The sequence below is a fragment of the Phascolarctos cinereus genome, unplaced genomic scaffold (assembly GCF_003287225.1).
Source record: "Phascolarctos cinereus isolate Bilbo 61053 unplaced genomic scaffold, phaCin_HiC Scaffold_4;HRSCAF=312, whole genome shotgun sequence".
NCBI lineage: Eukaryota > Metazoa > Chordata > Mammalia > Diprotodontia > Phascolarctidae > Phascolarctos > Phascolarctos cinereus.
Window position 1 is genome coordinate 423,968,987 of NW_027555847.1, and position 23,084 is coordinate 423,992,070.

At 35.8% G+C, this 23,084-nt stretch overlaps 1 protein-coding gene and 1 pseudogene across 2 annotated transcripts in view; one reads left to right on the top strand and one right to left on the bottom strand.

Annotated features, from left to right (window-relative positions):
* The window catches only part of CDH12 (cadherin 12), a 1,313,162-nt gene that overhangs the window by 65,924 nt on the left and 1,224,154 nt on the right, over positions 1-23,084 (bottom strand). For both annotated transcript variants that reach the window (XM_021000534.1, XM_021000535.2), the window contains one exon: positions 22,713-22,900. In XM_021000534.1, the coding sequence (XP_020856193.1) occupies positions 22,713-22,900 (188 nt within the window). The remainder of the gene's footprint in view (positions 1-22,712; positions 22,901-23,084) is intronic.
* Positions 3,355-5,447, top strand: LOC110217985 (tubulin alpha-1B chain-like; annotated as a pseudogene).

Below are 23,084 nucleotides of genomic sequence, written 5' to 3' on the forward strand. Positions count from 1 at the left end.
CTGCCTCATAATAATCTTAAAATTTAAAGGACTTATGGAACTATTCAAATTAAGAGAATAATTTTCCTTGGATTAGCCAAAAAATAAACTTTTTTTTTCTAATTTGTCACAGGGAGACATATTTAGGCCAGATTAGTGTCTCTGATTTTTTAATTCTTATTATTACTGTATTACTATTGTATATATAATATATTAATATATCTGATATTTCTATATAATCATATTATATTACATATAATATGAATTATATATAAACATATAGTTACTTTTGTTTTCATCTTACCTTCATTTCAGAATCTATTTATTCCCACTTCATTAGCTGATGAGCAACTGATGCTTGTAACAAGGATTTTTAGAAAAGAAAATAAAGCAGTACATATACATATACATATACATATACATATACATATACATATACATATACATATACATATACATATACATATACATATACATATACATATACATATACATATACATATACATATACATCTCCTTAACAGTACAGGTTAGTATAGTTTCAAGCTTTTACATAACCAAGACTTTTGGAATACTTTGTATGTGCAATATTACATACCTATAATCTCTCATTGCTTCAAAAAGAGAGGGATGTATAATTTCTCTTCTCTGAATTGTTGCTTTTGAAAATCCCCTTTTTAATTTGGCTCCCCTGTTCTTTCTCAGTGCCACATCTATTGTTTTCCCTTCTTTCTGACTTCTTCTCTATCCCCACTCCCTCTATTCTCATTTCATCTTCTTTTTCCACAGTTTATTTTTTTTTCTTTTCAGACTTGCTATGAGAAGCTTCCACTAAGCCCTATTTTTACCTGTTTTTTTTTTCACAATCATAATTAAAGAAGAACAAGAAAACTCAGTGCCCAACCCCAAATGGCTTATTCCTTGGCTATGACTATATAAGTTTACCTAACCAAATCCCAATCTCTGTATTCAACTTAACTTAATATTTCTTAAGCTCCTACATGGTCTAAAGCTCTGTACAAAAGTTACAGGGATAAATTGGCAGAAATAAAACTGTCTCTGCCTTCAGTGAACTTATATTCCACTAGGAGGTGCGGGGGGGGGGGATAAAACCTGATATGGATAATAATTATAAGTTATACAGCAAAATAATTTCAAGTTGTAGAGAACATGAACAACTGGGGGAGGATGGTGGAAATCAAGAAAGGCCTCTGGTAGGATTGGCTATCAAGCAGTATGTAAGCCTGTACAAAGATGGAGGAGCAGAAGACGGAAATGCTAGCAGACCAGTTGATCGTGACAGAAAATGAAGGGGATTTTAAGAAGCTGGCCTGAAAAGGTAGGGAGCCGGGTTATGGAGATCTCTAAATGCCGAACACAGTAGCTTATATTTGATCCAACAAGCAGTTGGAAGCAATAAAGTCAAAGCTATGTTTTAGGAATGTCAATTTCTCAGTTATGTGGAAGACAAACTGATGATGGGAGAGACTGAAAGCCGGAAAATCAATTAGGAAGTTATAATTGTCTGGATAAGAGGTCCTGAACAAGGTTGGTGGCTGTGCAACCAGGGAGAAAAGAATAGGTATGAAAGATGTTCATTGAAGCTTTAGTAAATCATTATGCAGGACTGGTATCCCATAGCCCTCCACTCTAATTAATGCAACTAACAAGATGGTCTATACCCTAAAGCTTTAGCAGGTGAGTATATCTCTTATTTACAAAATCAATCACAGAGATTAAACTGGATGTGTCAACAATTCCTAGATGCCTCTACTGTATCAATTCAGTGAATAAAGTAGGTATAGTCTGAATCAAAGTACACAAGCCACATAGGTAATTTTTTATGGCTGATGAACAAGAATCAGCCATGCCCTAAGGGGCTTGGATAAAACATCAAGCCAGTGAAGAAATAGGAATTTCTGTAGAAGTTAGCCTAGTTGTAGAAAAGCTTGGGCCAGATCCCTGGAACAGAACTGTTTGAAAGTTGGGTTGGGGTAGAGTCTATGTTCCCTCCCTCCTCACCTCTTCTTGACCAGAGAATGACCTTTTGAACTTCAAAATGCAAAAAGATTTACCAAGCCATTTGCATTGGTAACAGTGTCCCCAGTATAGCCATGGCTAACAGCATCATCTGCATGGGTAGACAAAGACAGACTAAATACACAAGGGGCCCTGACTCTCAGGAAATTTATACATACGCAAAGGGAACTTCATGGGGTCACCACAAAGGGAGAATAGGACTAAAAGATATCAGGTACTGTGGGTTGCCCTTTTGCCACATGTGCTTTTTTAATTTTGATCTCACTGTCCCCAGAGAACTTGCTTGGGAAAGGGGAGAGTTGACCTCAGACTTTACAGAGAATTTTTAATATAACAACTATCCTTGCTATACCTGTTGAATAAATACCCCTTTCTAAAGTCTACTTAATTCTGCCTGGTGAAGTGATGAAGTGATAATTAGAGATGGGGAGCACACTAGATAGGGGCTTATGTGTGACAATATTAGGAAATACCCCTAAACCACTCAGGGTTAGAACACTGAAGGGAAAAGTAATCAGTCATCCTCTGGGGTCCCATTCTGGCAAAGCAAGTGGGAGTTGGAAAATTGCCCAGAGATGCTACTACATTTAGATGTGGTAATTGAAGAAGAGGGAAGAATCAAGGATGACTTAAAAGTTGTCAACCTGGGTGGATGCCAGGATGTTGTTCAGTGGTTTTCAATCATGTCTGACTCTTTGTGACCCCATTAGAGGTTTTCTTGGTACAGTGGATAGAGCACCGGGCCTGGAGTCAGGAAAATGAGTCTTCCTGAGTTCAAATCCAGCCTCAGACACTTACTAGCCAGTGTGGCACTGGGAAAGTAACTGAGCCCTGTTTGTCTCAGCTTCCTCATCTGTAAAATAAGCTGGAGATGAAAATGGCAAACCACTCCAGTATCTTCGCCAAGAAGACCCCAAATAGGATCACAAAGAGTCAATGCAACAAAATGACTAAAGTACAACAAATGACAAAGATACTACAGTGGTTTTCCATTTCCTTCTCCAGCTCATTTTACAGATGAAGAAACTGAGGTAAACAAGGTTCAGTGACTTGACCAGGGTCACACATCTAATGAGGCTGGATTTGAACTAAGGTGTTCCTGACTCTAGGCCCAGCTATCTATTCACTGCACTACCTATCTGCCCCAATGGAAAGATGGTAGTGCATAAAACAGAAATAAGGACCTTTAGAAGAGAGATCAGTTTTGAGGGACTATAACAGCATAAACCCTATTTAGAATATTTTTTTCTGAGATTATGTCTAACTCTCTAAATGTGAAGAACTCAGGTATCCCTGCTTCTGATGACATAAACGCTGTTTAACCCATTGACCACCATGCATGAGTGCATCTCTATCCATGTTGGCCAAGCTGGTGTCCAGAATGGCAATTCCTGCTGGAAGTTGTACTGCCTAGGGCATGGTATCCAGCCTGATGGACAGATACCAAGTAACAAGACCACTGGGAAAAAGATGACTCCTTCAAGACCTTCAGTGAAACAGGAGCTGATAAACATCTCCCCAGAGCAGTTTTTATAGATCTGGAACCAATTGTCATTGATGAAGTTTGTACTGAAATCTACAGCCAGCTCTTCCATACTGAACAACTGATCACTGACAAGGAAGATGCCACCAATAACTATACGCTATTGGCAAGGAAATCATTGATCTTGTTCTAGACAGGATTCAGGAAGCTGGCAGACCAGTGCACAGGTTTTCAAGGCTTCTTGGTTTTCCACAGTTTTGGTGGTAGGACTGGCTCTGGTTTCTCCTCTCTGATGATGGAATGTCCATCTGTTGATTATAGCAAGAAGTTTAAGCTGGAATTCTTCATTTGCCCAGCCCCTCGGGTTTCCACAGCTGTAGCTAAGCCCTACAATTCCATCCTGACCACTCTCATCACCCTGGAAGACTCTGATTGTGCCTTCATGGTAGACAATGAGGCCATCTAAGATATCTGTTGCAGAAACCTTGATACTGAATGCTCAACCTACACTAATATGAATTGCCTTATTAGCCAAATTATGTCCTCCATCACTGACTCTCTCTGATTTGATGGTGTCCTGAATGTTGAACAGACAGAATTCCAGACCAACCTGGCACCCTATCCCTATATCCATTTCCCTCTGGCCACATATGCCCCGGTCATCTCTTCTGAGAAAGCCTACTATGAGCAGCTTTCTTTAGCGGAGATCACCAATGCTTACTTTTAGCCTGCTAACCAGATAGTGAAATGTGACCCATGCCACAGTAAATACATGATTGCTGCCTACTCTATTGTCGTGAGTCCCCCCACACACACACCATGATGTCAATGCTGCTATCGCCACCAACAAGACAAGCATAGCATCTAGTTTGTGTTGGTGGAGCTGTGAAATAATCCAACCATTTTGGAGAACAATTTGGAACTATGCCCAAAGGGCTACAAAAATGTGCATACCCTTTGACCCAGCAATAACACTTCTAGGGCTATATCCCAAAGAGATCAAACAAATGGGAAAAGGACCCACATGTACAAAAATATTTATAGCAGCTCTTTTTGTGCTGGCAAAGAATTGGAAATTGAGAGAATGCCCATCAATTGGGGAATGGTTGAGAAAGTTGTGGTATATGAATGTAATGGAATACTATTGTGCTATAAGAAATGATAAACAGGCTGACTTCAGAAAAACCTGGAAAGACATATAGTCTGATGCTGAGTGAAGTGAGCAGAACCGAGAGGACTTTGTACACAATAACAGCCATGTTATGCAATGACTAATATTGTTAAACTGGACCCTTCTCAGCATTACAAGGATCTAAGACATCTCCAGAGGCCTTGGGATAGAAAATGCTGTCCAGATCCAAAGAAAGAACTATGGAAGTCGAATCACTATCACTTATTTTTACCTTCTGTTGAGTTTTGTTTCATCTTTCTGATGGTTCCTCCTATTGGTTTTAATTTTTACTTACAACTTCACTAATGTGAAAATGTGTTTAATGGGTATGTAAATGTAAAGCCTTGTGCACCGTTTTGGGGAGGGGGGGGGAGAAGGGGTAGAAAAATTTTCAACTCAAAAGCATATGGAAGTGATTGTTGATAAATCAAAATAAATTAATAAAATTTTTTTAAAAAATAAGCATCTAGTTTGTGGACTGGTTCCCAATTGGCTTCAAGCTGGCATCAATTACCAGCCTCCCAGTGTGGTTCCTGGTGGTAACCTGGCCAAGGTACAGTCTGTGTGCATGTTATGCAACATTATAGCCACTGCTGAGGCTTGGACTCACCTAGACCATAAATTTGATCTAATGTTTGCCAAGCATGCCTTTGTTAACTGATATGTTGGGGAGGACATGGAGGAAGGAGAATCCTCTGAGGCACGGGAGGATATGTTTGTACTAGAGAAAGTTATGAAGAGGTTGGTGTGGATACTGTTGAACAAGAGGGTTAAGAGGAAAGAGTACTAGTTACCCATATAACTCTGTAGTATGTCACATCCAAAACTCATCAGCTTAAACACGCTTAGCTTATCTGTAACCTAGGTGATGTTTAGAAGGCACCATGATAGTATGAAGGCAGCCTTAATAGTACAGCTAGCTTTCTAGTTATAGAGGTGGGGAACCTGAGGCTTCAAGGCCACATGTGGCCCTCTAGGTCCTCAAGTGCGGCCCTTGAATTTTATTACATACTCCCTAGAAACATCAAATAATGGATTGTCTTCAATTGTCGCTTGCTTCTAGTATTTTGATTTAAATCTTCCTATGTGGGCACTTTGTCTTCCTAACTAGACTGCAAACTGCTCAGGATAGGAATTGTACAGAGAATAATGGAACAGAACCTATATGGCATACAGAGCCATACAGTGGAATGATTTGATATTGTAGGACCTGCAATTGAATTGTTTTCTACCCCTGTCACCCATGTGACACTGGCCTATCAATTCAATCAGTTCTTTAATTTTGTCAGGCTCTGTTGCAGGTACTGAGGACACAAATACAAATAATAAAATAATCCCTATTCTAAAGAAGCTTACATTCTAAATCAATGATTATTTGTTTTGGTTCCTTAAGAAAAGCAAATCACTTTACAAATGTTATTTGATCCTTATGACAGTCTTATGAGGGGAATGCTATTATTATCACTATTTCACAGTTAAGGAACCTAAAACTGGAACTAATTCATCTGCCTGTTCACACAGCTAGATTGTTTCTGACAGAATTAGAACTCAGATCTCCTTGACTCCAAGTCCAATGCTCTATCAGTGCTTCATAACTACCTTAGTCTGCCTCTGCCTCAGTTTCTTCTCCTGCAAAATGAAGAAATTGGACTGGGTGACTACTAAGGTCCCTTCTATCTATCAATCTATAATCTTATCATATGGTCATCTTCCATGCTCTGATCTGTATTCAAGAAATGTATGTTGAGCAAGTGAGCAGACAGATGAATATATATTATGGCTATTACTGAATGCAGTAAGATGATAAATCCCTTGAGGCTGGAATTGACTAGAGGTATGTCGCTTTGTGTAAGAATTAGTCATTCCTTTCTTTATTCCTATGTTTCTCTAGAGAAAGAAGAAAATCTATTTACTGAGTTGTGTTACAAAATTAAAAACATAGGCTAAGACTTTTTTGAATTTCTTTTATCTAGCTCAAAATCATAGTCAGAGTGGGAAAGGCAGATCATTATAAAATAATGGAGATAAGGGAGAAGGAAGCAGGGAGATAGAATTCTAGTCAAGTAATAATTCTTTCCTGCTAGTATTCCATGAATTAGTTCAGAAGCTTGCAGCTTCTGCTGATGACAAATCCAGTTCCTACCTACCCTGTAGTGCCCCAAATACTAGGTACCAAGACTGAAGGGTATTATAGATTTATTGCAGTGGTTTCTAAAAATTGCCAACAAATTGTCAGTTAACTTCAAGCTACAACAATAGGCCCCAAACTGTTCTTGTATTCTTGGACTTCCTTCAGTCAAAGAGCCACCCATGGCTAAAATAAGAACTGCCCTAGAAATATCTATATGGCACAGTAGATATTTCTAGGGCAGTTCTTATTTTAGTGGATAGTGCTGGGCCAAGCATCAGGAAAACCTTAATTCAAATCTGACTTCAGAGTCTTATTAGCTGTGTGACTTTGGGCAAATCAGTTGACCTGTATTTGCCTCAGTTTCCTTAACTATTAAATGGGGATAATAACAGCACCTTAGGGTTGTTGCGATGATCAAATGAGGCAATGTTTGTAAAGCATTTAGCATAGTGCCTGGATCATAGCAGATGCTATATAAATTCTTATTTCCCTCCCTTACCCTATCCCCTCTGGTCACATTCATTCAATCTTTTATCCAGGTATCTTCCCCTTTGGGAAACCCAGAATCAAACATTTCTTAGAATGTATGTTTGGTACAATTTATTATCTTGTTCATATTTCTGATTTTTTTCCTGATATTGAATTATCCTGAATTGATTATCTTGGAAGGGAGAGGATAAGGTTTAATGGAAAGCTCTCTTTTACTTAAAAGTTAGATTTGCAAATCCCAACATTGTTATATAGTGATCTATATTTATTATAAATAATCCATATGGACTTGAATTCCTTCTAGGTATGGATGAGGTATCAGAAAGCAAAGGAGAATATCACATACTTTTTTTCAAAATTATTTGACAGTTTATGGGGTCAAATTCAGCCATGTTTGACTGTCAGTTTACTTGTATGTATTAAAAATGCCACATTTAGACTGGTAACAATAATAATGATAACACTTAATTATCTGATTACACATTCTAATGAAATTTTTCTACATCCCATTGCAGATATACAGTGAATATAAAAGTCAGTGATAAAAACAAATGAAAAAGAAAGAACCCACCTATATATAGAGATATTCTGTGAGAAGAAATATAAGCTGGGGAGCAGGGAAGGAAACATAAAAAGATACTAAGAAAGAAGAACTAAGACAATATGTTTTTAGGCTTTATCCTTTTTCAACACTGATATACTATGCTTCTTTCTGAAAATGTGAAACTAAGGAAACACAGAGGAGGATCAATAAACTTTTCACTATAGTCTACTATGAGTCACCTTTTTCTCCATGGAATAGAGTTGTTTCTACTCTTTCAGAAGATCATAAACACTCAAAGTGAGAACCTGAAAAGACCTTAGCTTAAAGGACCAAGGTCTCTCATTGCATCCTGGGCCATCTCCAGTCATCCTGATAGATATATGGCCACTGGACTCAGATGGCTCTGGAGGAGAAAGTGAGGCTGGTGACTTTGCACAGCCCTCCCTTACTAAATCAAAGTCAATTGCAAGTCATGTCATCATCTCCCTGATGTCATGATCCTTTTTGAGAACAAAGGACAAACCATACACACAATCACAACCACAAATAGGAATTGTGTGCGAACATGATGTCAGAAGCAGTTATAAATTCAAATTGTAAAAAGAGAAGCATTTTTTTTCTTTTTTCTATCCTACTCATACTGCTTTTATCTTGATACTGAATTAACATTGGGTTGAGGGATAGTGAAGGAAGGGGATAATAGAAGGCAATAAGTTCCAGTTAAGGCCCAGGCATCTTCATGGAGAAATGTTTCCAAATGCCCCCAGAGTGATTATAACCCTCCCTGGAATGCAAACGTGATGATAATAATAATAATAATAATAGCATTTATATAGTGTTTCAAGGTTTTCAAACTACTCTTTTATTTAATCCTCCCAACAGGTCTTTGAGGTAAGTGCTATTTTTACCTCATTTTAGAAAAGAGGAAACTGAGGCATATGAGTTAAATTATTCTCCTGGATTCACACAGGTAGCAACTGTTTGAGGCAGGATTTGAACTTGAAATTTTGGCTTCCTGTTTCCAAGTCCAGCATTCTATCCATTGTGTGATCTAGCTGCCTGGGTATCAGATAGACAGAAGGACTTTTTTGTTTTAATAAAATGTGAGCAATGTAATATATTGAAAATTCCTTAGTAAAAAAAAAAACTGAATATACTAAAGATTTTATAGGTACCATAATTCAAATTATCTTATATTCATCTCAATGTGTAAGTCAATGTCTAGTTAAAACAAAACAAAACATCATAACATTCTTTATTCTGTGACTCAGGATTAATTCAGTAAAATTTGAAAAATAAATAATAAAATTTCCAATTCCAAGGCAACATTAGTGATATGACAGTTGCTGACATAGGACTTGGATACACATAAATATAAATTTAGATCTTTAGGTTCTTTTTTTTTCCCTAAAGTGACCATTCATAAGAATGGACAATTTATGATCTTGGATATTGATGTTTTCATAAGGGTTTTTCCCAAAATGGAATGACTTTAATAGAGATAGCATGTCCTTAAATCAATACATTCAAAGAATAGACTGTTCACATTACATGAAATGTCACAACACCTTTAGGTCGCAAGGTGTGAGATGAGATGATGCCCACCAAAACCCTTCTTTTTAACAGCTATTGCCCCGTTGTAGAAATGAATTATACAATATCATAGTCTCAAAAGACTCACAATTTCAGGTGACTCAAAAGGCCAAGGAAAAGGTTCATTCTGGAATCTAAGTCATGGTAATCTATTACCCTGATGACTTGTGTAGGAAAAAAAAATGGTATAAAAAGACACCATCAAGGACATGTTTTAACAAACTGATATTTGTATATCTACTAAGAACAATGCAAACAGGAAAGAAGGCATCTTATAGGTCCTTACATTAGATATTCTACTCTGTTTTATAAAGTTAAAAATATTAACATATTAATGTTTGGCTGCTTTAGTAGCATGGAAGAATTGCATATGGACATTTGGACTTGAAGGAAAATGAAGTTGACCAGCCATCTAATTAGAATTAGCCCAAGTTCTGGGTAATGAGAGCAAAAAATAATTGATGGAATCCATTAAAAGACACAGAGGAATGCTTCTGTAGAGGGTGTGATTTCTGAGTAGAAGTCCTATAGAGGTTTTATGGATAGTCATAAATAAATGCCTCACAGGTTGAGAAGGCTGGCATGGATTGCAATTTGTGCTACTAGAAGAAGGACACACTCCAATCAAAATTGTGGACCCACCACAGTACCAATAAAAATGTGTCCAGGTCTTGAAAAGCCATAGAAAATGATAAGTGCTGGTCAATTTTCATACATGCACTTACTAGCTGTGTGACCCTGGACAAGTTACTAAACCTGTGTTTGCCCTAATCTACTAGAGAAAGAAATGGTAAACCATTCTAAAATTTTTGCCAAGAAAACCCCATATGGGGTCACAAAGTCCTGGACATGACTGAATATCTGAACAAATATTTGAGTAAAAAAGTAAGCCTTTTGGGAGCGATCTACTTTTTCAATTGTTAAGAAATAATTGTTTTAAGTCTGTTATGTCTGTTATGAGACATATCTAACTTAGTCTTTATGTTGGCTAAAAATACTTATTCTATAAATTTTCAAATGTGTAACTGACATTTATCAAGTCCAAAAGTCCATATGCAATGCTTTGATGCTACTGAAGCAGCCAAACATTAACATGTTAATAACATTTTTAACTTTATAAAATACAGTAGAATATCTAATGTAAGGACCTATAAAATACCTTCTTTCCTGTTTGCATTGTTCTTAGTAGATATACAAATATCAGCCACAGAGTGGTGCTATGTTGACAAATTTTTTGATGTAAACTCATTTTTTTACTTAAGGATAATCTCTCAAGGAGAAAAGCAGTTCTACTGCCAAATTTAACACAAGTGTAATTCTAGTGTATAAAACAAATGCTATACAAAACCCAAACAAAATAAGGAAACAAGGGGAAAAAAAATTCTCTTTGGATGGCTGTGTTACAAAGCAACTTGATTTGGATTGTTATGTGATGTACTGTTACCTTTAGTTAAAACAAATATAATATACATTGATTTCATATATACATATATTTTATGAATATCTTTGGCATATTCATTTGGAATGTTTATTACTTTTCACATGTGTGCTGTTTTCATATAGGAAATTTGTATATAAATATGTATGTACATGTATATACATGTAAGTGCATTCTTGATTTAATGGCAGGTTAAAACTTTTGTTTAGAATAAAAATAATTATTTCTTCCTGATATGGGAAAACATCCCATCTGAGGGAATTGTGGGAACTGAGTGAACCATACTGACTCCATCTTGTGACTCCATTCTGGATCTAAATCAGTTCCCTTTCTATTCAATTATGGGGTCTAGTCCAATTTCTGTCTTGTGTGAAAACTTTGTTCAGTTGTGAGAACTGTGAGAAGTTTGAGCCCAACCCTACATGACTGGGCAGCTGGATTACCTCTACCTGTTGCTTAGAGACCCCTAATAAAGTTATGTTGACCAGAAACCCAGTCAGATCTGAAGACTGACAGAAGGAGATTTCTCACAATTATATATCTCAAGCAACTCATATATCCCATCTGAAATCTGGCCCCATACTGATCAATCAGTTACTGTTTCTTTGTTCCTTAGTCTGAATACAGATACTTGGGGGAAGCAGAAGACCTCTTTTTTCTAATTTCAGGGAATTATACCTATTTATTCTCCTCCCAACTCAAAAAACCCCTAATCTTTCCTCCAATTAGAAAATCAGATTACCTAATTTTATACCCTGATTGCTTTATTTTAATTAATTGATCTTAATAAATTAGTTGTTTTTAATGTATAAATATGTCTCCCTCTGCATTTGGGGTCCAGTACCAAAGTTGAGGAAGACTGGTCCTGATTTTTCATGCAATGGGCATGCACTGCTTAATACATGAATATGCTCAGAAACTGAAATCTTGGTTTCCTCAGTCACTTCAGATTCTACTTGCCACACATCTCAATCCTTTGCAAAGGTAGGAGGTCGACAGGTATAGAATATAGAATATTTTCATATTTTTTCAATTTAATAATTTATTTTACTGACTTTTTTCTTCATCTTCCTTTTCTTTTTTCCCTTAAAAACCATGATATGTTACATGGGCTGGCAAGCATGGATGAGGAAAGATACTGAAAGAAATTCTGATTATGTAAAAATTAAAAGATATATAGATATAGATATATCAAATTTTTATTCAGGATATTTTCTTTATTTTTGGACTTCCTGTCAAAATAGCCACCTGAACAGGAGGCAGGATGCTCCATTCCCCCACACCTATTCCAGTAAAATCCCTAAGTTCCCCCAAATTAGTCAGTTATAAAAAATAAAATAAAATAAAATGAGAAACTACAGTTTCATTGTGACAATCATAGTGACATTTTCCTCCTCAGAACTATACAAAAAGTTAACCAAAAGAAACCAATGGACGATAAGAAAGAGAAACCCTTAAGCAAAGGAAGCACCAGCATGACCAGAGACGGGACACATCTAGCCTACAATGCCCTTGCACGCAGAAGTAGCAGAGGAGTCCCCTGAAGAAGACTTAGAGGAGGCAGAAAGCTACCAGAGCGCTGAGCTTAGAAGTCCCATAGAATGGCAGTAACCAATAGCTGGTATAGTAATAATCAGCACGGTACTACCTAATTGCAACTGGGACAGCCCAAGAGTAAGAATCCAGAGTACTTAGGGCAAGACAAAGCATGACTGATCAACCTATGCAAAAATACATAAGAGGAATAGATCCTGGCCATTGCACAAACCTACAATTCTTGTACTAAAGCTAGAGTAGTGAGTACATCAAATAAAGTACCTACCACTATTAAAGTATGCATATGTGTATACATACATACATGTATACATATACACACATATATATGTATATATAGACCTACATACATATATGTATAGATGTGTGTGTATGTATGTTGCCAATCTAATGCTATAACATGTGGAAGGAGAGATTCAAAGGGGAAAAGTGGATTTTCCACAAAGACTACATGAATATCAAGAAGAAATAAGCAAAACATTTTAAATTATTTAAAAGTACTAGAGGAGTGATTTAGAAAGAAAATAAGTAGCTTAGAAGAAGTAAGTCAAATATCACCACCCAAGAAAAAGAATACCTGAAAACAAGAATAGACCCAAGATGACTCAATGACTCTATGAACATCAAGAATATTAGAACAAAATGAAAAAAAGAAAACCAAAGAAAATGTTAGATATGATATCAAAAAAAGTGAAATGGAAAAACAGGCCAAAGAAATGTAATTTAAGAATCTTTGGACTCCCTGAAAACCATAATTTAAAAAAAAAAAAAGGAAAGAAAAGCATGGGCATTCTACTTTAAGAAATTGTAAATGAAAAGTCGTCAGATCTGTTAGAACTAAACGGCAAAGTGAAGACAGAAAGTATATCCTGATCATCTCCTGAGGGAAATAGCCAAAGGAAAAGTCTCAGGAATTTCATAGCCAAAATTCTAAACTCACAGGGCACAGGAAAAAAAGAAAAAAATATACTGCAAGCATCTAGAAAAAAGGCAGTTCAAGTATGAAGAAAGAACAATCAAGATCCATAAGACCTGAAACCTTCTACAAAATAATAGGTGAGCTGGATATACAGTATTCCAGGAGGCAAAGTGTATAAACCAAAAATAGCTTACTCTGCAATATATATTACTGCAAGATGAGTATAATCCTATAGGGGAAATGGACTTTTAAGGGAACAAGGGACTCTCAAGTATTTCTGATGAAACGACCAGAGCTGAGTAGGAACTCTGAAATTCAAACACTAGGATCCAGAAAAACCTAGAAAGGTAAATTCATTTGGACAGTTGGAAGAAACTATATGATGATACATTACAAATGTTCTAATGGAGGAGAAGACACAAGTATTCCTTCAGAACCTTATATTTTCAAAGGATAATGGGTGAGTTAGATAAGGGGGAAAACATCTTTGGGATAGACTGGTTCAGTTCTGAGGGTTTAAAGAGGGGAAAAGGAGGTGAGGGTAAAATGAAGAAATACAGTAGTGTGCAAGAAGGAAGAAGGAAGTAGAGCTTGCTATTTCTCATAAACGGAGTGAATGAGAAGAATTGTAGGTGTTCATCCTTCATTTTCAAGAAGTCCAATGACATCATGAGGGTGATGACTTGCGCATGAATTGGTTTTAAGTGAGGCACAGTTGCACCAAGTTGTCAGCCTCATTCTGTCTTCTAGAGTCATCAAAATCCAGTTGCAAGACAAAAATCAAGACGAGTGGTGATGGCCCAGGATGCAGTCCATGACCTTAGCATCTTCATTGTCTGACCAAGTTGCACAGCACCTGTTTCAGCTACCTTCATGGCTCTTGGAACAAATTGTTCTCATCTACCCATTCAGTAGGGCAAGTCTTCACATGCAAGGGATAGACATAACCACCCTCAAGCTGATTTAGGTTGCTTGCCTGGATGGTTTTACTGGGGTGTGGCTGTTGCACATGTTATAGCTTCTTGAAGCCACAGGTAAGAGTTGGGCGACAGGTGAATACCAAAGGTGGATGAGCAGGCCTGAAAATGGCTTGGCAAGCCCTCATACCAGAGACGTTAGTCTTCCCTAAAAAAAGGAGAAGAATATACAAACATTGAAGAAGGGATAGGAAAAGCAGCCTGCAGATGAACCTAACTTGGAACAGACAAAAGAAGATTAAACAAAGCACATCATTATAGAAATACATCAAACTCAATGGGGGGGGGAAGTAAGGATGTGGTGGGTAGTTAACAATGAGGATAATTCCAGTAGGAAATGGTTATAAACAAACCAAACTTCCTTATTGTGAAATGGGAATAAAAAGAGGAAGATGAAAAGAAAAGAACTAGAATCTAAGGGGGGTTACCTTGACTGCTTCTTAGACAATGGAGAATGGCTGAACACTGGCATACAAATGTAATTTGAATGATATTGTACCTTAAAAATGACTTAAGAAGATTTCAGAGAATTTGAAGTATTATGAATTGATACAGATTAAAAGGAGCAGAACAAGGAAAACAATTTATTCAAAGAAATCAACATTGTAAAGAAAAACAATTCTGAAAGACAGTTCTGAAGATTTAAATGACCAATTATAAGTTTCCAGGATACATAATTGTAAAGCATGTTAAACATCTCCTGAGAAAAGTGATCGAAATTAGGTGCAGAGACTATATATGTGTGTGTGTGTGTGTTTGTGTGTGTGTATGTATGTGTATATATGTATATGTGTGTGTGTGTATATATATATATATACATATGTATGTGTATATGTATATATATACATATGTATATACATATACATATACATATATATATATATTGCACATGGCCACTATGAATTAATTATGCTCAGCTACACTTATTTTTTTAACAATTTTTTGTTTTAATTTCCTCTTAATTAACTTGGAGGGAAGTGGAGGTTAGCAATGGTGATACCAATAAAAACATGATCTTTTTTTTTTTAATTCATAGAAGACAACATAATAAAGGTCAGAAAGAAATACAAAAAAAGCAGTACAACTAAAAGTAATGTCAACTGAAAGTAATGTAGAATTTATGACTTTTAGAAAAAAATAAAACAAGGGGAAGCAAGGAGTGTGAAATAAAGATTGTGATTTCATATAGAATCTTCTTTTTCTGTGTTCTGCTGTGTATATGAGAATGCTCTTTTTTCACATATAAGTATAGAATAAGCATTTTTAAAAGACTAAATTCTACCTTTTCTTCATAGGCTATAATTCCTTGATATTTTAAATAAGTATTTGAGGAGAAAGTATATGATATTCTTTAGGACTTAATGCTATATATGAAAACTGGAAAACTGGAATATGAAAACTAGGTTATAACTTCAGTGACTGTCATTCTGTTTTAATTGCCTAAAGATGCCAATTAGCAGTGTGAGAACTTCAGTGTCTTTACAGGCAGCAATATATTTTCATTTTGCATATCACTTTTAGGCTATATGAATCTAGATCCATTGAATATTTTAGTTAGCCTTTTAGTTTCATGAATCCATATCAGAAAGTCAACACTTCAAAATATACTTAGGATGTTCCATTCAACTCTACGGGGAAGAATGGTATAGTTTGACTGGAAAAGTTTTTAATGTTCTTATTCTATTTGGGGCTGACCTTCTAATTCTCAGCTTTGATTTACAAAAAGAAGAAGAAGAAAAACAATGAACAACATTCTGCTCTGTAAATCTTTCAAATATATTTGTTATATTACATACACTATTATTTTCATATAGGAACCATTATTTGTACTTGGCTCAGTGTACTGTGACACAAAGGCCAGCATGAAAGATTTTCCCCCAATATCAAATGCCTTGGAGGGATTTGTAAGGTTTCATAATTTTATTCTGAACTCAGAGTGACACAGTGATAGGGAGACTGTCTCTATGTTTATAAAGTGGGTTTGAGGTGGAAAATAAAAAGAACTGAAAAATTTTCCCTTCATCCTTTCCTCCCTAAATATCCCTGATCACTCTTTTCATCTGTTCACCTTCTCCCTTTGAAGATCAGGAAGGAAAGAAGAAAAAGACAGACAAAGTAAAAAAGAAAGTGGAGGGGGAGAAGGAGATGAAAGAAAGAGGAGCCATGGAGAATATTTATCATGCACTCCAAAGAAGCAGGGCAAAATTAAAGCCTTCTCAGAAAGGAGAGAAATGACATTCTATATTGACACTTCAAACCCAATCCTAAATTTAACCAAAATGGTATTAAAAAAAAAGAAACTGATATATGAAATCAACAAAAGCCTCAGATTCAAAGAAGGTGATGCTTAGAATTTTGGTAAACTGAAAAGAAACTTCAATTAGCTTGCTCAGTAATGAATGCTGAGCTCCACTGAGTTCAGGGGGTGGAAAAAAGAACAATTTTGTACAAGAAGACACTAGGGTATGAAAAGAAAACTTATCTTTTCTAATATAATAAAAGAACAATGTTATGCAGCAAGTCTTATTATAAAATGTGGTGAACAAATTTTTTCCATAATGCATAAATGTGAATCCTGACATGCTCATAAGCCACAGTGATTTTTCAAAGGGCCACTGAATACATGTATGGATAGTTTGGGAATGCATTTCATCTTGGTTAAGATTTTGGCTTGATGGAACTAAACTTATTTTAATGTACATGTGGTGGTCTTTGGCCAGGCCCAATAACCCTTATTGCTGAATGTAGATAAAATTCCCTGAGGTCAGAGGTCACAGAAATAATTTAACTAGGGGAAAGTTGGAAAACAAGGTTACAAAATAGAGGAGGACTGAAAAGAGGCAGGAAAAAAAACAAGGTTAGAAAAGATAAAAAAGACATGACAATTTATGCAGACTAGTGCTCAAATAATCCATAGTCTGACATGGCATCTGGCACTTGGGGATAAAAGCAATTTCAGGGAGGGGAATCATGGCTCTCCTGACCATTTCAGACTTGCACGTTATCCTGGCTTCTGTGAGATCCAGATAGGAGACAATAAGGACTTGTGAAGAAACAGAAGAAGTCATGAGCAGTCCATCTGCCACATGCAACTGCTATTCAGTCTGATTTTGTGTCATGTATCCTTACTTATGTGTGATGAATGTATCCTTGCCAGCTAAATAAATTATCTACACACACAAATGATTGCACATAGATGTATCTATGAACATATGTATACATGTATACTTCTTGCTTTTCTTGGGTCAGTATTTTCATTATCTGGAAATCTGAGGTAGAGAAAGCTTCCTTAGCTTTCCAGAATAGCACATTAAATACATTTTTCCATAGATATTTCCACCAATTTTCTGTTCTGTACTATAGTTATGGAAAAATTTGTTCATATTTGGCACATTAAGCATCACTGTCCACTATTCTTATTGGTGCCTTATCTCCTACAAAGAAAATAAGCTCCTTGAGGACAGAAACAACGTTTGATCCAACCAGCTACAGATTCCCCACTCCAACCCTCATTACTTAGCAGGGGGTTTTATGCTCCACAGGTAATTGAGAGATACCATTTAATAACTGCTAATGTAGCTAAAAGCCTGGCATTAAGAGGTTAGGTTATGTAGGAGCACTGATGCAGTTTGGAATTTTGTTTTGTTTTGTTTTTGTCTTTTGCTAGGCAATGGGGTTAAGTGACTTGCCCGTGATCCCACAGCTAGTAAGTGTCAAGTGTCTGAGGCCAGATTTGAACTCTGGCCCTCCCAAATCAAGGGCCCATGCTCTATCCTTTGCACCACCTAGCTGCCCCCACAGTTTGGAATTTTCTTCCTCACCAGTTGAGAAATAAGCTTTAAGCTTATGTGACTTCACATAGGAATATAAAAGATCATAGGTTGAAAAATATAATCTGCATGAATTGTTGCTATATGCCAATGGTTGGAATGGATTATCATATTCTCCATATTTCTGAAAAAGGACACATTCATTAGTCATACTGGTAGTGGTGACCCATGTTTCAGGAGCCACATTTTGTTGTGCTGGACATTTATTAAAGTAGTTTTATATTATACCAGGAAAATGCCTAAATAATGATCATAGACTTAGAACTATTTTGACATCACATGGTCTCATCCCCTCAGAGGAAACTGAAGTCAAAAAGATGGAGCTATTTGTCTAAAGTCACTTAAAACAGGTGGAGTAATTGGTAGGAGTGGAATTCAAAGCCCAGGATTTTTTAGTCCAGAGTCAGTATTATTCTTTTGTACCACTCTGACTGCTTATCCAACTATGACTTAAGAAAAACAATTCTATAAAGATCAATGAAGTTGATATTTTGGGATTAATTATCCATCCTGATGATCTAGAGAAGATAGTTACTGAAACACAACAATTTATATGCACATATGCATGCATATCTACATGTGTGTGGTTACTTGTATTTATAAAGTAGATACAAAATAGTCAAAGTAATTTAAAAAGGGAGAAAATGCTAATAATTTGGGAGAACCAAGAAAGGTCCCTTGTAGGAGATGACATCTTAACAGCATCTTCACAGATGCTAGGGAGCCTATAAAACGAAAATGAGGAGAAAAGTGGTCCAGTAGGACCACTTTACATACTTAAAAACACTAGAGGAACCACAATTTGAGAGTACCTTGAAGACCCAAGCTGCATCAATTGCAGGGCAAAAACATTTTATTTCTAAGTAAAATTATAATATATGCTTATAATTATTTGTATTTATAATTGTTGCTACTGTTGTTCAGTTGTTTAAGTCATATCTGAGTCTTCATGACCCCATTTGGGGTTTTCTTGGCAAAGATATTGGAGTGGTTTGCCATCTCCTTCTCTATCTCATTTTATAGATGAGGAAACTGAGGCAAACAGGATTAAGTGGCTTGCCCAGGATCACACAGCTAGTAAGTGTCAGAGGCTGGATTTGAACTCAGGTCTTCCTAACTCCAGGCCCAGCATTCTATCCAAAGAGCCTTATAGTGTGTGTGTGTGTGTGTGTGTGTGTGTGTGTGTATGTGTATATATATATATATATATATATATATATTTTTTTTAAATGCATCCAATGATGCAACTGGTCCCTGTAGTGTTAAATCATTAGCTTTCAGATGTAGTCTATAACTATGGAGCTAAGATAATTAAAATATTGTTGATAAACTTATTTTAACTCTCTTAAGAAAAAAAAAAGGTCACAGTGGTACAGGCACCTAGGAGGTTCATGGCTAGAGTACTGGGCCTGGAGTCAGGAAGACCTGAGTTCAAACTGGGCCTCAGACACTCACTAGATGTGTGACCGAAGGTAAGTCACTTAACCTTTGTTTGCCATAATACACTAGAAAAGGAAACAACAAACCACTCCAGTATCTTTACCAAGAAAACCCCATATGGGCTCACAAAGAGTCAGAAATGACTCAAAAGACTAAACTATCACAACAACATGGTGGTGCACAATGGACTGTCTTGATTACTAGTCATTCACTTGGTAAAACAGGCAGAAATGCTGTATTGGCTATCTTCAAGCTGATCTATCCCTTCAGATAGATAATGTCTTAGCATTTTCTATGAACTAAGGCAATAGAAATAGTCTATCTTGCTGAAATTGTAGAGTTTCACTATTAAAATGGAAGGGAGATAACTACTTAGATAACTTTAAGCAGTAATATGTTTCAGGCAATTTAGGCAAGTGTTTTCTTTTGTTTTTGTACCACATTATCCAGAGATTCCCTCAATGTTCCACATTACTTCATTCATTTAGTACACACATAGCATACAGAGCCCAACCAAACCATTTCTTCTTGATCCTGTCCTAGAATAAGATAACTTCAGTGGAACAAATATGATTCAATTAAATTTAATTTATGAAGTACCTACTATGAGCTAAGTATTATGCTAGTTAGCGGGGGGAAAAATTCGACTTTGTAAACTTAGCTCAAGCGCTATGGCCTAATGTAGTTATGGTACAGAAAACAGAATTAAATCTATCTTTAAGCAACTTATTATCTTTGTCTCTTAGAATACCTTCACAAATTCTAAACATATTTAGATATAGGAATTGAAAATCCGAAATTTTATCTGTCAAAATGCATAAGCCTTGGCCCTATTCTCCAATAACTGCTGGCATGGGAGGCTAGCACAGAATTTCTCCATACAAATTTTTAAATAATTTGTGGCTAACTCCCTGTAATCATAACACCAGACTTCTGATTAATTTTTTAAAGAGAATTAATTTATTTATGCTTTATAAGACACAGGATACATTATTTGGATCTTAATAAAAATAATCAACAAGTAATTTGTAAACCAAGTATATTAAGAGTTGAAACCATGAAGTCCAAAAGAGTGTGTATACTTTTCACCAAAAAGAAAATATTCTCCATACACCAATATCTATTACAAAACACTTGTAATTAATCAGAAAACCATGATGCATAGAAAGCCTTAGATTGTACCAAAGAACTGAGGAATAAACAATAACAGCGTGTGTGTATCAGGACACAAGGAGAGTTTTAATTTCAGAAAAACAAAGATGGATATTAAAACAGTTTATAGGCAGTTTAATAAAACTTAAGGAAAAACTAAGGATATGTAAATGCTCTGAATCTACATCAGTTATAAACACATACTCAATAAGTTCTTTACCCAAGTAATTTGTATAAAATTAGACGCAAAGCAATTCTGTGCAATGCTGTTTTTAAAAATGTATTTTTTATTTTGTGTATTTCTTTTCTATATTATATTTCTATATAATGTATATTATATATACATACATTATATATGTATATTATCTATATGTGTGTGTATATATATACATATATATATATATAATATATATATATTCAGTGTTAGTCTTTGGTTTGATTTAAATAATTATAAAACTCTACATTTTATTTTCCCATAAACTAGAATATAATAATTATAATAACTGAAATAAAAAAAACTTTAACACTTTGCAAAGTGCTTTACAAATTATATCATTTAATTTCTAGAAAAAAGAACAGCAATACACAATTCACTTAGAGTCTGATTAGTGAGAGGTAAATTTTTACCTTCTCAATAGAACTATCTTCCAAGAAGCAGTGTGGTCACCACTGATGGATATAATGGCCTTTCCACCCCAACCAGGAACTTGTCATTTATTACCGTGAAAATGAGAATGAGTGACACATCTGGTAGATATCCAACAGTATCTTCCTAGGAAACTCATCACCTCCACTAATAGGGATGGGTCACCTGGAGGGCTTGGTAAGTACAGCCAATCTTCCACTTTGGCATAGGACACAGAAAGGTCAGGCACTATATGGAACTTAATTTTGCCTCTATCTCATTATTACCAAGGGACTTTCCTCACTGTGGTAGGTAGCTCAGGGAGCTTGAGTTATCCAGAAAGTCCTTTGCCAATGCAGTACTCAACTATCTATGACTTGAGAGAGAAATCCTATGCAATTGGCTAAGAGTCTGAGGGCTTACATGACTTCCTCAGGATCTCATAAATAGTAAAGGTCAAAAGCAGGAAGTGAAAACAGGTTTTCATTAGTTTACTCTATTCATGATTCTATATTCTCTTTCCACTCTAAACACTATACTGACAAAACTGTTCACTGAAGTCCTTCATTACATATATTCACAACCAATACAGCTTTAAAAAGTAAAAAGATAGATTTCCCAAGGTACATTTCCTGAAGGATCAGGATCAATATTAAATGTTGTTGGTCTCTATGCAACCTCACTTTCTATTTCTTCTGATGATTTTATTATCATAGGACATATCTCTCTTTTCTCCTATTTCCAGCCCTCCCTTTTTTGTTGTTGTTCTAAACTTATCTATTTAAAACATTCCATCTCTCAAAATATGTAAACCACTGTTTACCTTCACTTTCATTAGCTATCAAGGCATTCTACCTGAAATGGATCTCCTACAAGAAACTATCTGCACTGGCCACTAAATGTTCAACTGCAAACTATCTATAGATACAGGCAACTCAGGCACAAGGGGATCCCAGGTCTCTCAGTTTCTAGGTTGTAAAAGGAGCATAAGAAGACCGTGGAATAAAGATTGTATGTGAGGCCCAGCTATGTTTCTGTTTAAACTTTTGGCTTTGCTTAGAGTGAAATGATGTTGAAATTTGTAATTGCCTTGAAGCCTGGTATACACTCAATGAAGATTTAGGCACTTCATGTATTTACGGGTTTAATTCTTACTGTGGTCTATAATAATAATTACATTGGAGCTCTCAATAGCAATGTAGAATCAGTGCATTTCTGAAAGTCACCAAATTATTACCTGATCACTTGTTGGGATAGGTTATGAAAGAGAGACTTACTTACAGTAACTATCATAGTTAAGTGACAATTTTGAAACATTCGTTATATCCAAAAGTTTTGTCTAGATACCTTTTTCAATTTGATGACCCCTTCCTGGGTATCTTCATCTGTCACGATGTCAAATAAGTTTCCCCCATCTCCTGGAACAATATTATATTCAATTTCTGCATTTTTCCCAAAATCAGGATCCACAGCTCTGATTCTTCCAATGGCTGAGCCAACTACAGAAGACTCTGGTACTTTAAGATGAAAGATACCTGATAAAATGTACATAGTAATTCATGTTAGAAAGGACAACATAATGGAGTACATACTAAGAATATCAGACTCTAAATGAAGGCTTGTAGGAAATAAATCAAGATGAGAAAATGTCAGCACTCTAAAAATGATATATATCTACAAGGAGTAATCAAGAAGAAAAGACATTTTGCTGTCATGGCA